Raw genomic sequence first — 15,965 nt, forward strand, 5'->3', positions numbered from 1 at the left:
TGCATTTTTCTGACACAAACATACAGCTTGGCCAAGGTTTTGCCCACTGAAGCCTCTGTTTTTCCATTTGTTGTGGAACTTAACACTTGAAAGTTATTATTGTACTCCAGTACGTCTTTGTCTGAGAGTTGTCCTTTGGACAAAAACTTTTCTGCCAAAGTTCTATCATTTGATTTGTAGGAGTTGGCTGAGATGAACCTCCATAAACAAACAGTAATGAATTTGCATAAAGGTTAAGCTGCTTCTGGATTTCAAACCACTGCAGAATACTCTCCATCTTCCGAATACTGGCAGCAACATCTTTTCTTAAGCAGAGTCCATTATGAAAAAAAACTAGAAACTTTATTCTTTAGAGTTTCTTCTGTTAAGCTTCTTCCATAGTGCTGGTTTGGTCCCTCATAGCCATTAGGATGAGCATGATAAACCCTCAAACCAAGCACCAGGAACCCATTAATGGGTACTTGCTGACCTGTTGCTGAATCTTCTCAGATGATGCAAAAGAATCATAGCTTTTTTGCTCTATCTTTACATCCATTATATAGGGCTTATTAAATGTATGGGTCAAATCTTCCGGTTTTAGGTATAAATTATTTGGTACAGTGGGAGGTGACCAGATGCCATAATAGTTTGGCAAATATTTTCGTAGATCTAAAAGAACACTATCAATACAATTAGCAGCATAAGCCATATTAAAGAATTTCAGCTCTCTTTTTTGGACCCCTTGGAGGTTGCTGTAGCTGTACCATCTGGATATTGTGAGATACCCACTCTGCCCTTCCTGCACATCTGCCTGGACACCTGATGGGAGAGGGGCACACAGCTGTGCCTTGGAGACAACCTTGCTTGCTGGTGGGGTCAGCATTTCTGGGGGCCCAGGTGCCTCAGGCTGGAGTTGGGATGGTGGCTCTGTTGCCGTAACAGCTGAAGCTTTAGCAGAGGCAAGGGAAGAAAAAAAAAATAGGGCGGAGGGAAATGACTTTGGAGAATGGGGGTAGAAGGGATCTCATCACGAGGCCCAGGACTCTCCAGCTGGGCCCGAGGCCCAGGAAGGGGGCCCATAATGCTGTGGAAGCACAGGAGCTGTCTGTCTTACCCACAGGGGAGCGTGGCTGCCAGCCCCCTACCTCAGCCCTATAGAACAAACTCAGCAGAGGAACAGCAGTGGTGGGTGCCTCGTGCTCCCTTCCATACTTCCTTGATTACTGTAGCTTTGCAGTATAGTTTGAAATCAAGGAGTGTAATAAATACCTTCAACTTTTTTCTTTCTCAAGATTGCTTTGGCTATTTGGGGTCTTTGTAGTGTCACTATTTAAATAAGGTCTTTCTTTTGTTTCATCTTTATTTAGTTATTTGTATACAATGGTTTTTGATTTTGTATATTAGTTTCACACCTAGTCATCTTACTGAATTTTTTATGTAAGGGTTTTTCAGCTGATTTTCTTTAGTTCTCTAGATGAATGGTCATATCATCTGCAAATGGTAACAATTTTACCTTCTACCTCCCAATTTATTTTAGCCTCATGCTTATACCTCTGACTTAATGGGAACACTTTCAGTAATTCCCCATTAGGCATTAGGTTCCTAAATTTTTACTTCATAAAGATCCTTTTAAATTCCCATGTACAATGATTCTTGCCCCATTGTCCACAGTAAGTTGTAACAAACTTTTTGATCATTCCTTGCAAAAATTGAAGAATGGAAAGGCTCAAGTTAGAAAGATGTTTATTATATTGGGCAGATATCAGCCTCCCAGTGGCTTCCACTTATTTGCCTTCTGGGAAAAACAACAGCAACAAAAACACAGAAGAGAAGATCAGTCTCATTCACATGGCAGCCCGTTGGGGCATACAGTGGGTCTCCTTTAAATTGTTTCTCTCTGCTTTACAGCATTGAAGTTTAACAACTGTTCTTTGTCCTTCCAATGGAGAGATGAGCAGGTTGAGAGTTCTGTGAAGACCTTCTGGGCACAGAGCCCTGTGAGTGTACTCCATGGTGTGCTTATGCTCCACCAGCAATTAGCTAATTTGCCTGAGTCAGGGTTTCTAGATTCTTCCTTGCCTTTGAATTCCTGGAAACTACACATATAAAGCCATCCTTTTCCACTGCACTCCAGTACTTGTAGGGAGAATCCCACACTTATGACCCAAAGTTAGGCCATTTGAGTCATTTCTGGTTGTCTTTTGAATTTTATTATTGACTCTGGACTTCTAACAGCCAGATCAGTTATATTAAGTAAGCTAAAATCTCTTCTTACCTAAACACCAACAACTTGCTGTGGTTTCATTTGCTGTCTAATCACCTCAGTTTGAATTCTGCAAACTGCAAGCTCATTATAAGTCATGTGGATTCAGTTGCAATGATGACAAATTTTTGTTTTTGAAATTTAAAAAATTATAATCTATGGGAGGGTACTACCCTTCCATTTTCAAATTCCATAATTTTTGCAAGTTTTCATTTGCCTAAAAAGCAGGGGTAGCTGACATGAAGACTTTTGTGACATTTAAGTGAGATCAGACAAAATAAATAGACATGGAAAGGAATCATTTGTATCTAAGCCTTTTTGCTTTGTTCTTGGTTCTTGAGCATAAGATGGCAACTTATAAACAATAAAACACTGCCACATTTTGTATTGCTTTATTTTCATGCCTGGTGCTTTTATTTCACAGACTGAATGAGGACACTGTGTGTATTTGTCAAGTCTGCATGACCTCTTCAGAACTGAAAGCAGGATCTTACCCTGTTTTGGCTTAAGTACCTTGTAAACCTCTATTCCTTAAATGAGTGATAAGACATAGCATGCAGTTGACTATATATAGGAATTTCCTCCTTGACAGACTTCATAAAACTTAAGAGCAAATACCCCCCCCAAAACAGCATCCTTGGCATTTAACAACCACATTATTACAAAATGAAGTGTCTCTAGTTTCTGGAGATGAAATTTTTTTACTTATCCCTGCCATTTCCCTCTCTGGCAGAGACAGGACCTGTGCACATGATAAGAGATCAATAAATATTTATTTAATGACTGAATGAAGTCTGAGATTCAGTTCAGACCCCAGTGTGCTTATTGAGATAATAATTTTATTGTTCACAATAATTAATGTATACTGAAAACACCTCTTCAGTAATCAATTCAAATAAAATAAGCAATATATCTACCCCAGAATGATATTATAGATCATAGTTGGGAATTAAATTCTCAGTCATAGGACATTTTTCATTAGTTGACTGAAGCATAATTAGTTGTCACTGGACATGTGGCTCAATTGCATGTATCCATTCTCAGCACATCTAAAGATAGTACTCTCCCTGAGGTTCTGGTCAGGTGGTAGATTCTGAAATAACAACCAATAACATTTGAGGGGTTTCCACTGACCTTTTCCAGACATGGGCACTAAATAGCAGGTACACAAATAGACTCAGGCTGCTCCCCCTCCCTCTTCCTTCTGAGGAACATATTGGAGTTTTTGTGCTTTTATAAATTGGTGGTGGGGGGTGGGTAGAGTTTGTTATTCTGTAAAGATCTTTATGCTTTTAAAAACTAAATTCATTTGTTTTCTGAGTTGATGATCATTTTTCCTTTTCCTGCTTCTTCATGTTATTCTCTAAGGTAAGTAGTATGAAGTGAAATAAATCAACAGAAGTAGAAATAACCTGAAAAAAAAATCTATCTGTGGATGAATAGAGGCCACTCTGGTTCTAAAGCTTTTGTGGCACTTTCATTAATAACAAAACAAGCAGAAAGAAATATAAAAACAAACAAACCAGATTTTAAAAAGCCCCTATCCTTCTGAGAATGAACATGAAAGCTGTTGTAGTGTCATTTTCAGTGACTATTACCTATTGCACATCCCCCAGGAACAGGACCCTGGCCCTTTAGCACTTGGGTTAGGAATTCTTTCACGGTAAAAACCTAAGTTGTTCCTGTCTTCAAAGCCTCTCCAACTGGATGCCAGGAGGAAGAGCACTCGTGTGTTCTATTTGTACAAGTGCTCTAGGCCGTGATATCAAGCAGATGAAAGAGAACCAAAAAAAGGCACACAACTATTCTAGCTCCTTGGCAACTTCAGAGAGCTCCATCCTCAAACCCAGGAAGTCCATTTTGTTTAAATGGTTGCGCTGTTACAGTGGACTCGCCAAGCCCGCTGCCAATCAGATACCACGGTCATCACTTTCTTCTAATGTAAACGGGAGATTTAGGAATAGCAGCAGTTTGGAGGATTTTATTTGGCAGTTAGAATTCTCTCTCCTTGCCAGGATTGAGCTTGCCTTAAAAGATATTGTCTTCTTTAGAGATCTTCATTTCTGTAACTTTAGCATGATGGCCATGTACAAAATCATCACTCACCTGAGGTTTTCCACAATCCCAGATCTGTGAATGAGATGAGTAGAGCCCTTTGTATTGTGGATTGTTTTAACATCATCTTAATCTAAAGGTGCCCTCTGAACCAAAAATTAATAAAAAAATAATATATTCATGAAGATTCATTAAACTATAGTCTGTTTTCTGAATTAAAAAAAAAAAATTGTTTAGTTTTATTCCAAAGAGCATTTTGAAAGCCATCCATTGGACAAAAGTTGACTAAGGCAGAAATGATTTGATATAGTAATCTTAGTGAACAATAACCATCTTGTAGAATCTTGCTTGCTAATGCCAGTGATCATTAAAAGAGAAAAAAAAAATAAGTTATTTGTTGTTAATAAAAAGATGTCCATTCACTATAGGATTGAAATATGATGAGTCATTTAGCAATGGCATTATATTTAAAATTATTATTCTCCCTTTCTATTTAGATCTTTCTCTGGAATTAAAGGACTCCAGCTGAAGGTTAACCTCCAGCCCAACGAGAATTACTTTTTCTATGTGAGAGCCATCAACACATTTGGAACAAGTGAACAGAGTGAAGCTGCCCTCATTTCCACCAGAGGTACTTTCTCCTTTGTACACAGTGAAATATATCCAAGCATTCTCATTCCTTCCTTTCCATCACTCAGAGAGGACATCCTTGAAGGCAACTTCTCATTTTTAAAAAAATGTTTTTATTGATTTTTTTTTTTTTGAGAGAGAGGAAGGGAGAGGGAGAGAGAGGTAGAAACATCAATGGAGAACATCAATTGGCTGCCTCCTACACGCCTCCTGGTGGGGATTGAGCCTGCAGCACCGCATGTGCCCTGACCGGGAATCCAACTTCTTGGTGCATGGGTGATGCTCAGTCCACTGAGCCACACCAGCCAGGCTTGAAGGCAACTTCTTAAAGGCCCCAACCTGCTGTCAGGGCAAGGTTTTTGGCATGCGGACCAAAGACTGGACAAGGGTCAAGATGTTTCTTGTATTTTTCTAGTTTAGAGGGTCTCAACCTTGGCTACTCATTAGCAATCTGTTAGGGTGCTTAAAAAATACTGATACCCAAACCCCACTCCTGGAGATCCCGATCTGATTATTTGAAGATGGGCTCTGATGTGTGTGTTTAATCTCCCCAGAGGATTCTTGTTTGCCTCACGATGTGTTATAATGTGTGGGTATGTTTTGAGTGTGTGTGTGGGGGGGGGTGTGGGGGGGGATATTCTCATTTTATTATATTGTGAACTCTATGAACAAGCTTCCAGTCTTATTCCTCTGTTTATTGGTTAGTGCCTATCACATTGTTTGTGCCAATTTATGTTTGTTGAATGAATGAATAACTCAAGGAGGTTTTTAAATTGTTTAATGACATTTTGGAGAAAATACCCAGATGATTCCAACAAAAATATTTGGCTGTTCTCAATTATTGTGAAAAAAACTGAGGAATGGAAAGGCAACCATTTTATCATTTTACCCTAGACCCAAAGATGGCGCAAGATTGAATGTGGCACATTATGTGATTTGCATAATCAGCAAAACTTTGTGTATGTACCTCATTTGTGATGTGGTTAGGGAGGCCTGATCTTTTTTTTTTTTTTTTTTTTAATCCTCATCCGAGGACATTTTTCCATTTTTTGTGCAGACAGAGTGGGAGGGAGAGAGAGGAAGAGAGAGAGAGGAAAACATTGATGTGAAAGGGACACATCAAGTGGCTGCCACCGCACGACCAACCAGGGCCGGGGACAAACTGCAACCGAGGTACATGCCCTTAGCGGGAACCGAACCCGGGTCTCTCTGGACCGCAGGTGGACGCTCTAACCGCCGAGCCAAACCGGCCAGGGCAGGAGGCCTGATCTTTATCAAGAGAATATATGAGGGTGGCCTGCCCAGAAATGTTTTCCCTGCAGTCCCAGTATGGTGCCTGTACCGTCTGCTGTCAGAGACATTCCTTTAGGTCACACCAGTGCACTTTCAAACGTTCATGCGCACATGAGTCTCCTGATGATCTTGTTAAAATACAGAGTCTGGTTCAGTGGGTGTGGGGTGGGGCCTGGGATCCTGCATGTCCAACTCATTTCCAGGTGATGGAGATGCTGCTGGTACAAGGCGCACACGTTGCATAGCACAGCAGGTCCTAGGACAGGAGGCCTGCCAGTCGAGGCTGCCAGCCACCAGCATTCACTAATGTTTTATGACATTTTCACTGTGGATCTGAAGACACTGGGGATTTTGGTGTCAGGGAAAGGGAGACTGAAGTCTGAAATATGGGACTTGGCTTAGGGACAGCACTTGACATTGTGGCAGTGTTATAATCCTATTCTCTTCACTGCACCAGGAACGAGATTTCGCTTGTTGAGAGAAACAGCTCATCCTGCTCTGCAAATTTCATCAGATGGGACAGTGATCAGCTTCGCGGAGAGAAGGCGGCTGACAGAGTAGGTAGAAGCAAGATGCCTCTACAATGGAGTGTTCTGGGGTGTCACTTCATTGTGGCTTCACGGTGCATTTTGGTTTAATGAACATGCCTGGATACGTGGTAGCGAATATAAACGTGTGCACACCCATACAGTGTGGTTATGGTTCATTACTAGGAAGGTGCCAGAGATAGTTCATAACTTGGAGCAAGTGTCAATATTTTCATTGGAAATATAAGCACAGACAGTTTGTTTAACACATCGGCTGTTTTAAGATAGTACCTCTGATTTAATGAAAAAAGAATCCAGGTTAATTCTATTATTTTCAGTAGCAAACCAGATTTTGCATCCATCTACTTGAAAAGGAATCGAGGAGAATGACATTTTGTTGAGTTTCTAGCTCTGGCCACATGCAGGACTTTCAGACTTTCTTGCCCACCCCAACCCTTGTTGTGCCCACAGAAACAAGCATCAAAGTAAAGAGCCAAAAGCTGAGGGCAATTTGCCTGCAATCTCTCATGGTCATTTTGAGGGTCAAATGGTCAAATGGAAGCATATACGCGAAAGGCTTTTGAAAATTAGAGCCCTTGAGAAACGTGGGCTCCCGCGAGCTCTCACAGGGAGGCACTGAGCTGACCCGCAGTGGGCACGGCTTTCCCACCAGGCTGCTACCACTTGTCTGGCCCGGCTCAGGTGCTGGCTGCTCCTGGAAATAACCAGGCCGTCTCTGGGCCCTGGTGCCCTTTGCTTTCATCTGTGACAGGGTCTGAGCGTTTGTCAGCCACCTGAATAGCCCTACCTTTTGCATCTTTGAATCCCCAGAATCCAGCATGGGGCCCAGAACACTGCAGATGCTAAATATATACAGATGAGTGAGTTCAGAAAACAAAATAGTTAAAAAATAGATTGGATGGATGGGGCTTTTCTGTCTTTTTGAAAGTTTCTTAAAAAATCAAAAAAGAAAGAAAAGAAATAGACTGGTTGGTAAGAGTTCATACATAATAACTGTTGATAACTGTAATGTATTTTATAAAATTTTATTTATTTATTATTACCCTAAAAATTATCTCATAGATATCAGGCAGGTGGGCTTTGCTCCAGAGAGCAAGGGGTCTGTAAGAAGCCACCTCTCTGAAATGAGGTTGGGTAAAGACATGAGAAAATGAAACACATTCCTTTGCCTTAATCACTTTCTCATGTATTAAAGGGGAGAGGGAGAGGTGCTGACCGAATAGTAACACTGCTTAAATTAAAAAGGCTCCCTTGCTGTCTCAGCTATTTTAAAGCAAAATTGAGCAATTCATGCAAACAAGGTTACCCATCAGCTGTTGAAAGTACTTTGGTTCATTTCCCTGTGCCTCTTATAAAAATAGCCAAGGTGAAAAAAAAGAGACCTTTCAACAACCTCTCAGGCACACCTACTACAAATCCAAAGAGGCCAAGTCCCAAAGACTGTTGACCACAAGCCTTTAGAAAGCACTCTCATCACACCTGGTAAATTTCCACACGCACTCTGACCTCACCTGTCGCCTGGCTCTTCAAGAGCAGCACCTCCCTTGTCTCTGTGCCCAGTTAAGTCAGCAGACACTGGAACTCATTCGTTGGGAAAGGTTTTGGAGACCTTTTTGCAAGTTTTGTAAGAAAACTTTGCAAGTCATGCTCTCTTGGAACTCTCCACCTGCCTCCCTTGTATTTTCTCAATCTCTTTAAGAGATTGTGCCATGTCTTTTAGTCCTGCGTTATTCTAGTTATTGTCTGGTGCCCAGCTTCTTCAAGAGATGCAATGTGCAGTACATGCCTATTGTATGTGGCAGTGGAAATACATTAAATGCATATTGAGAATTTAGGGAATTCTGTGGCTATCAGGTCAAGGTTGAGGACACAATGAACAACGGATGTCTTTAGTCAAATTCCAGCAGTTCCCAAGGATGGAGTCCTGCTTAAACTGGGTGTGAGTTTATGAATGTTGATGTCTATGAGATGAAGCCTGGCAAACCCTGATCAACTTTGCCTACAGAATCCCGTCAGTGCTGGGTGAGGAGCTGCCTGCCTGTGGCCAGCATTACTGGGAAACCACAGTCACAGACTGCCCAGCATATCGACTTGGCATCTGCTCCAGCTCGGCGGTGCAGGCCGGTGCACTGGGACAAGGGGAGACCTCGTGGTACATGCACTGCTCTGAGCCACAGAGGTAAGCTGGAGCCCTGCCCCTCCCCTCTTCATCAGAGTGTTATGAGTTGATGTCCAGGCAGAGCGCTCTGAGGGCCTAATAAATAGCATCCCACTTCCCTGCCCAGGTTCTGAGCCAACATAAAAGAAACAAGAGAGTCAAGAATATGGAGATTCAACTATTATTACTGAGGAAGCCAATATTACAGAATGTGGTTCATACCAGAGAGCAAAAGGCTTTTAAAATATTGAACCCTAGCCCAGCTGGTATGAGTCAGTACTTGACTGTCGTCTCATGGATTGAGTGGTCCTGGTTCGATTCCTGGTCAGGGCACATGCTCGGGTTTCAGGCTGGATCCTCAGGGTGGGGTGTGCAGGAGGCAGCTGATTGATGTTTCTTTCTCATATTAATGTTTCTATCTCTCTCTCTCCCTTTCTTTCTCTCTAAAATATCAATAAAATCATATTAAAATATTGATCCCTACTAATAGACATACCTACCTAGAGCCTTGGCCAGGCCAACTTCCCCATCCTGCCAGGCGGACTTGTGTCTCCCCGGAAAGCTCCCAATCAAGAGATAGGGAACAGAAAGGGACTGTCAGGCCATGCATGGACAGTTTTTCCTTCTAAACTCACCCCAGAATTGGGAGATTCCACAGGGCGATGCTAGAAGGGGGCTTCCTCCGCAGAGAGGAGCCCACAGAGTGAGGAAGAGGTGGATCTCCAATACCCTCTCCACACTGGTCCATATCAAGGCTTAGCGAACTATAGCCCACAGGCCAAATATGACCCATGGACTGTTTATGTAAATGAACTTTTTTTGGCACTCAACCATGCTCGTTTGTTTACATATTGTCTGTGGCTGCTTTCGTGCTACACTGGCAGAGCTGACTAGTTTCAACAGATTAAATGCCCCCAGAGCTTAAGATATTTACTGTCTGGTCCATTACAGAAAAGGTTTGTTCATCTCTGGTCTATAGTATTAGTTTTGTTTAGCTGGTTGACATGAAAAAGCCATTAACTTATGTTCATCTCAGAAAGTTAAAGGCAACCGTGTTATGATCTGAATATGCTCACATATGGTCTCATAAAGGAGCAGGGGACTGGGAGCCAGAGACCTGATTTCAGTCCTGGTTCTGCCCTCCTACTGGCTACTTAGCAGAAACTGCTTAACCCTTTGAGCATATTCCTCATGTGTCTCATCAGGGGACAACAATGCCTGGTCTGCTACCCTTTGGGGTTGTGAGAATCACATGAAATCAGGCACAGGGAAGAGCTTTGAAATAGTAAAGTATCCTACATTGTGGGATATTATTCAAATGCAGTGATTTAAAAAGAAAGCCACAGTGCTTGCAAGTTCCCAGGGAAGGGCCCGCAGGTTGGGATTTTGCACATCTCTCCCTGCATCTACTCGACAGTGTGATTCTCTGACATGGTTCGTAAGTACACCATCTCTAAGAGCTATTTCAAGTCACATTTCATCAAGTCAGAGCAATTACAATTAATTGATATTCAGCACTGTGCAGTGCTTAGGGACCCAGCCCCGAGTTCAACATCACTCAAACCTGGAGTTTATAATCAGATTTAGAGCTGAAACTAGATATTGATTTCATGAAAAGGTCCTTTGACATTTGAACCCTTCCAAACACAAACCAAAGACTAGCCTCCGATAACAAATTTCTAGACTCTAGGAAACAGAATTGCATGTTTTGTTCAACATTTCCAACAACTCTGGACTTTACCTCTTTCAGGCCCAGGGTAGGTTCAGTAAATTCTGGGAGGAAGAGTATGCCCACCTGTGATCACAGCACAGGGAGATCAGGTCTCAAGTGCCTTCATTTCATGTTTCAAGTGAAGCATCCCTGGCCTTTAGGATGCTGATAGAATGGCTACAGCAGACCTTCCTATGTTATTCACTTTTTCGGGTTTCATTGTTTCAAACCAAGCAGTGGTTTAATTCTACTTCTGTAGAATCCAAGCTTTAAGATGTCGCATTGGAAAGGAGAAATGAAGAGAGTCTGAGAAAAAGAGAGTGTCCATTCTAACCGTCCCACCTAGTTCAAGGCTTCCGCACCTCCTGTACCAGTTTCACCCACAGCCACGACGCCTGTACAGTTCTGCTAGTCCCCGCCCACTCCAAGTTATCCTCTGTCACATCTGGCAGCTGTTTCTAAAACCTCAGTTTCATCATGGCCCATCCTTTTCTGCTAAAAAATCTAAACATCTGTAGTGGTTGCAGAACTCAGGTGGGATCACAGTGAAGAGGGGGAGTCAGAAAGAACGTGACCAGGCTGAGCAGCGAGAAGGGATAGGGGTCGAAAGTGGTCTGGACTCAGTCTGGGCCAGAAGTGAGATTCCCCGGGGTGTGTCCAGCTCAGGGGAGGGCCCTAGCAAGGCAGTTCCGGGTCACTCAAGTATCTAGAGTCAGGCTTCTGGACGATCCCTGTTTGGTTAGGGGCCAGCAGTCCCTGGAGGAACAGGCAGAAGGTGGACAAGGAGTCAGGCCCCAAGCAGACGGGCTTGGTTTTAGACCAGAGTTCAGGCTGAAGAAGAAGCTGATGTGCTTAGGAGGAAGTGGAGGCAGAAGCAGGGCTGAGCATATTCCAGGCCCCGTGGAACTGGTGGAGCCAAATCTTCAAGGAATGTCTTTTCCTGCTCGGCCTCCATGGTGGGGAGGGACTGGCCTTGGCTGCGCCTGTGGGCACCAGGAATCTTCTGTGCAAGGGTAGGGATATGGCTCATTTGGGCATTCAGAGCCTCCTAGCCCAGTGCTGTGCAATAGAACATTCTGTAAAAAGAAAAATGGTGCCACATGTGGCTACTGAACACTTGAAATATGGTTAGTCAACAAATAGGATGTTGAATTTTATTTAATTTTAATTCATTATAGTGGTCGCATGTGGCTAGTGGCTACTGTATCGAACAGGACCGGTCTAGTTCCTGGCTCCTGACTTACTTATCCATGAAATATCCTCAGAGTCATTCACATGTCCCTTCTAAACCTGTCAGGCCAATGGTGACGTTTTTCACGACATACAGGCCTATTCTGCCACCTCATCATTGTTTCTGCTGCCCCCACTGCTTGGATCTCCTTCTCCATCTTTTCCACCTATATGGCTTGACCATTCTGTTTGGCTGAGTATGAGCCCATCTGCTCCCCAAGCCTTCTGTAAGAGCCCAGCCTACACTGCTGGTCCTCATTGTCACCCTCTGCAACCTTTGTCTGCTCCACAAGTCCCTTTATCATCATGTAAGTCTAGCTTGTCTCCCCATTCCCACGAATCGTTGCCCTTTCACATGAGCTTCATTCTGCAACGAAGCTGCCAACTTGCCATCCCCTGAGTATACCTGCATGCAAACTTCTGGGCCCTTAAGAGACATCACAAGGTTTTAAACGTCCTTGGCCTTTTCTGCCAAACCAGAGTCACGTACCCAGACTCTAGGGACGCGGTCTGCCCCGGTGTTACTCTCATCCCTCGGACCTACCATATCCACAGAACTTTTCCTCTCTCTTCTTCCTTCCCATCTCTCCTTTCTTCCTTTCCTCTCTTTCAGGGCCCCACCCTCCACTTCTCAGACTGGCAAGCAAACCTCCAAATTTGTGTTACTTCTTTGCACAGAGCAATTTAACTTCTTTTATTCAGCAATTTCTCCTTCCCAACCTGGCCTTGAACCTTTCCTCTCACCACAGAAGCAGGTCCATTACATGTGTTTAGTGAACATTTTACCAGTCTGTACCCTGAGCTGGAGTCTCAGCTCTAGCCAGTGTTTAAGTCATCATCAATGTTTCCTTTCTGTTCAGCAGAGTTTGGCTCATGGTGGTCAAGGACAGTGCGCTCTGGTCCCCCAGATCCCCCAGAGGGCTTGGTCAAGGGCTAGACACACAGATATGCCCAAGTGAATACTTGTTGAATTACATTTATTTCAATTGAGGAGATAAATCAAAGGCAGCCCCTTTAGCTGCAAGGCCGCAAAAACATTGATAAAATGAAAAACAAAGTTAGTTTGGAATAAGAGGGGCTTATACAAAGGCTAAAAGCTGGGTAAAAATAAGAAAATAGTTCTTAAACTTCATAAAGGCCCTTATGTAAGTTATGATAAATCTTTAAACTGTAAAATTAATACATTTTATGAAAGGCAAGCCGGAAGTACTTTTAAAAATACATGGCAGCCTTACAGGAATTTTATTCAAAAGAATGACACACCATGAGCGCGGCGGTTAAAGCACGTGGGCTGCTGGGAGAGAACTGGAATGTTGAGAAAAATCACAAGGGAGGCATATGTTGGTTATTCTGGGACTGCTTCCTAATGTAGAAGGAGCAAAATTATTAAAAATCCTCATCTGTTGGGATGAGCTATGCATTTTAGCATCTAGGAGGAATCCGATCAAAGTACTAGGGACAGTGTTATTGCAACTCATTGTTGTGAATGGAATTTAATAACTGAAAAATTGGTTCCCTCCAAGTAATTTTCTTTATCGTGGTCCCGCAAAGTTTCCGAGGAGTTTAACGCTCGCCTCCGTCCATTTCAGATACACGTTTTCCTGCAGCGGCGTGGTGAGCGAGGTCCACGTGACGGAGCGCCCCGCCAGAGTGGGCGTCCTGCTGGACCACGGCCGCCAGCGGCTTCTGTTCATGAACGCCGAGAGCGGACAGCTGCTCTTCATCATAAGACACCGGTTTAACGAGGGTGTGCACCCTGCCTTTGCCCTGGAGAAACCTGGGAAATGTACTTTGCACCTGGGGATAGAGCCGCCGGACTCCGCGAGGCACAAGTGATCACCGGCCTTCAGAGCTTGGAAGAGCAGTCATTCCAACCCCGGGCTCTGCCGTCCTCTCCCGTGGGTGCTGTACACTACTAGAGCGTCTCCGCGCATTGGCACTCACCACAGCTTCAGGCACAGGGATGAGCACGTGAGCAAGACCACCGAGAAAACCCTTGTCTCTCTAGGGCAGCGTGGAAGTCAAGAGGGTGGAAAAAACAAGCTCCACCCTGAGCTTTATGTGTGTGTGAGTCCCGCCCCCCCCCCCCCCATTAAAAGGATTTGTATCCGATGTGGGAACCGAGATAGAGAAATGGACTTCCACCTGTTTTATGGGTGCAAGAAAGCCTCGAGAAGGTCCGAGTGAAGAGGGAAGACTGCTGGTAATACCTCTCCTCCGACAGAAGCACGGACTTTTCCATAAGAAAAACGGGCCTCACCTCCCTGAAGGATGATGAATCCACCATTAGAGAAAGTGTTTTCACCCTTCCAAGTCGATAATGAACTCTTTTGTAATAATATATGCTGTAGAACATAAGTGTTTTCCCCTGAAATTTTAAATGTAGAGCAGTGCTGGATATTAGAAATTTCCATTTTGTTAAATAAATGGTTAGTCTATAGAACAAAGCATGTTATGTGAACTTATCTGTAACGTACCAGCTGGCCTCTCTGGACCAGGTAAATAACTGTCACACTTCAGCAGGTGGTGCTATTACTAATTTTGCTGTGAGAATTGTTACACATGTATGTTTTAAAACCTAAACACTTTCAGCTCAGAGTTACAGTTACCTACCAGAAGCCTGGAATCTCCTTTCACTAGAAGAAAGTGGTAGGTCATTTTTAAATATTGAAATCTCTCAACATCTTCCTAAAAATATGTGTGCAAGTTGATAAATCTAGAACGCATAGTTCATTTTGTATCTTAGATCATGTTTCCCACATATATGTAGTGTGTGAGAATGACATGCGTGTGATGTACACACACACACACAGGTGCATACGTACACTCATACACATACATTCCCTCCCCTCCAGCACGGACTTCCTTGCAGGCCTCTGCTTTGTTGTTGCTGCTGTCATGGGATTACATTCGATTCTTCAATACCAATGACCTTGGTTAGGATTCAGAAGAGTCTGTAACGTACTATTTGTGGAGAAAAGATTTTCATACCACAATGCTTCTTCCGAGAGGTACAAGGGAAAAATAAAGGCGTTGGGGGTGGGGGAGAGGATGAGGATTAACACTGTGGTGTTTCTCTGTTAGCATACACACAGGGCAACCCTGAATGGCTATGTTGTTCTTTGTCAAAGGGAGAAATATTTTTCTATTGGAGCAAACCGGAATGTGTTCCTGTTGTTTTTCTGGAGATGCTTCCATAACATCCAACAGAACTGAAGTATCATACTTCATCACACCCACTTATAAAACTGCCTGATTTAAGCACCAGATCCTAACAGTCTTCCATCAGAAGCATCCTTTAGGCCTCAGAGTGGCCTGTATCTAAAGTCCCGTCTCATCCTTACCGTGTTAGTTACCCATTAATCAGTGCAAGTGTTCAACTGCTGCGAGAACTCACAGGATTCAAACAGTGTATACTTACAGAAGAGCTTCACCACAGGCAAAGGATACAGCACAGCCAACAGGAAGGGTAGGCGTTGAAAGGGACTCAGATCGCAGGTGCAGGCCTGTGTGTCCCTCCACTCTGGGCTGCCACTCTGTGAAGCTCCTTGGTACCAGGAAGGCCACATTTTGTTTCTGGTGGTGGGTGTCACGGGGCTTCCATAGTGCATTCATCATGTAGGCACTTTCTAGCTATGCACCTAGTCCTAACCTTTGAAACTAGCCTCCCTGCCCCCCACAGGCTCCCCTAAAACTAGTGCAAATCTTAAATCGACTGATTATTACTAATGACACTCACAGACTGATAGCCCTGCTTCGAAACAACTGATGGATCCATGGTTACAGAATGTTATTTTAGATTTCATGGCATTGGGCAAGGATAAGTAGCTCTGTGGAGACAAATGTGGTCAATTAAGACTTGCTGAAATGAACCCATGCCAGGCACTTAATGTCTTGCATTCCGGAGCTCAGGAGGCGTTTCAAGAGTAATAATAGTAAGAGCCAAGTGTCTCTGCTGCCGATAGCCTTTGTCTCGTGTCCCTGATCTGGTGACTGCTGGTGAGTGATCCCAGGCACATCCCTGCGCTGAATGAAGTCAGCCCTGATTTCCAGCTCCCTTCACAGGGCTCAGGAAGAAACACATTTTCTGGGCTGGTT

At 43.6% G+C, this 15,965-nt stretch overlaps 2 protein-coding genes across 2 annotated transcripts in view; one reads left to right on the top strand and one right to left on the bottom strand.

Moving 5' to 3' along the window:
• CMYA5 (cardiomyopathy associated 5) overlaps window positions 1-13,942 on the top strand; it is a 95,249-nt gene extending 81,307 nt beyond the window's left edge. The window contains exons 10-13 of the mRNA XM_036279078.1: window positions 4,795-4,928; window positions 6,678-6,777; window positions 8,774-8,947; window positions 13,457-13,942. Of these exons, the coding sequence (XP_036134971.1) occupies window positions 4,795-4,928; window positions 6,678-6,777; window positions 8,774-8,947; window positions 13,457-13,703 (655 nt within the window). The 3' untranslated portion in view covers window positions 13,704-13,942. The remainder of the gene's footprint in view (window positions 1-4,794; window positions 4,929-6,677; window positions 6,778-8,773; window positions 8,948-13,456) is intronic.
• MTX3 (metaxin 3) overlaps window positions 1-15,965 on the bottom strand; it is a 760,898-nt gene that overhangs the window by 588,673 nt on the left and 156,260 nt on the right. The gene's annotated exons all lie outside the window — the stretch shown is intronic.

Source organism: Molossus molossus, unplaced genomic scaffold (genome assembly GCF_014108415.1).
Source record: "Molossus molossus isolate mMolMol1 unplaced genomic scaffold, mMolMol1.p scaffold_m16_p_3, whole genome shotgun sequence".
NCBI lineage: Eukaryota > Metazoa > Chordata > Mammalia > Chiroptera > Molossidae > Molossus > Molossus molossus.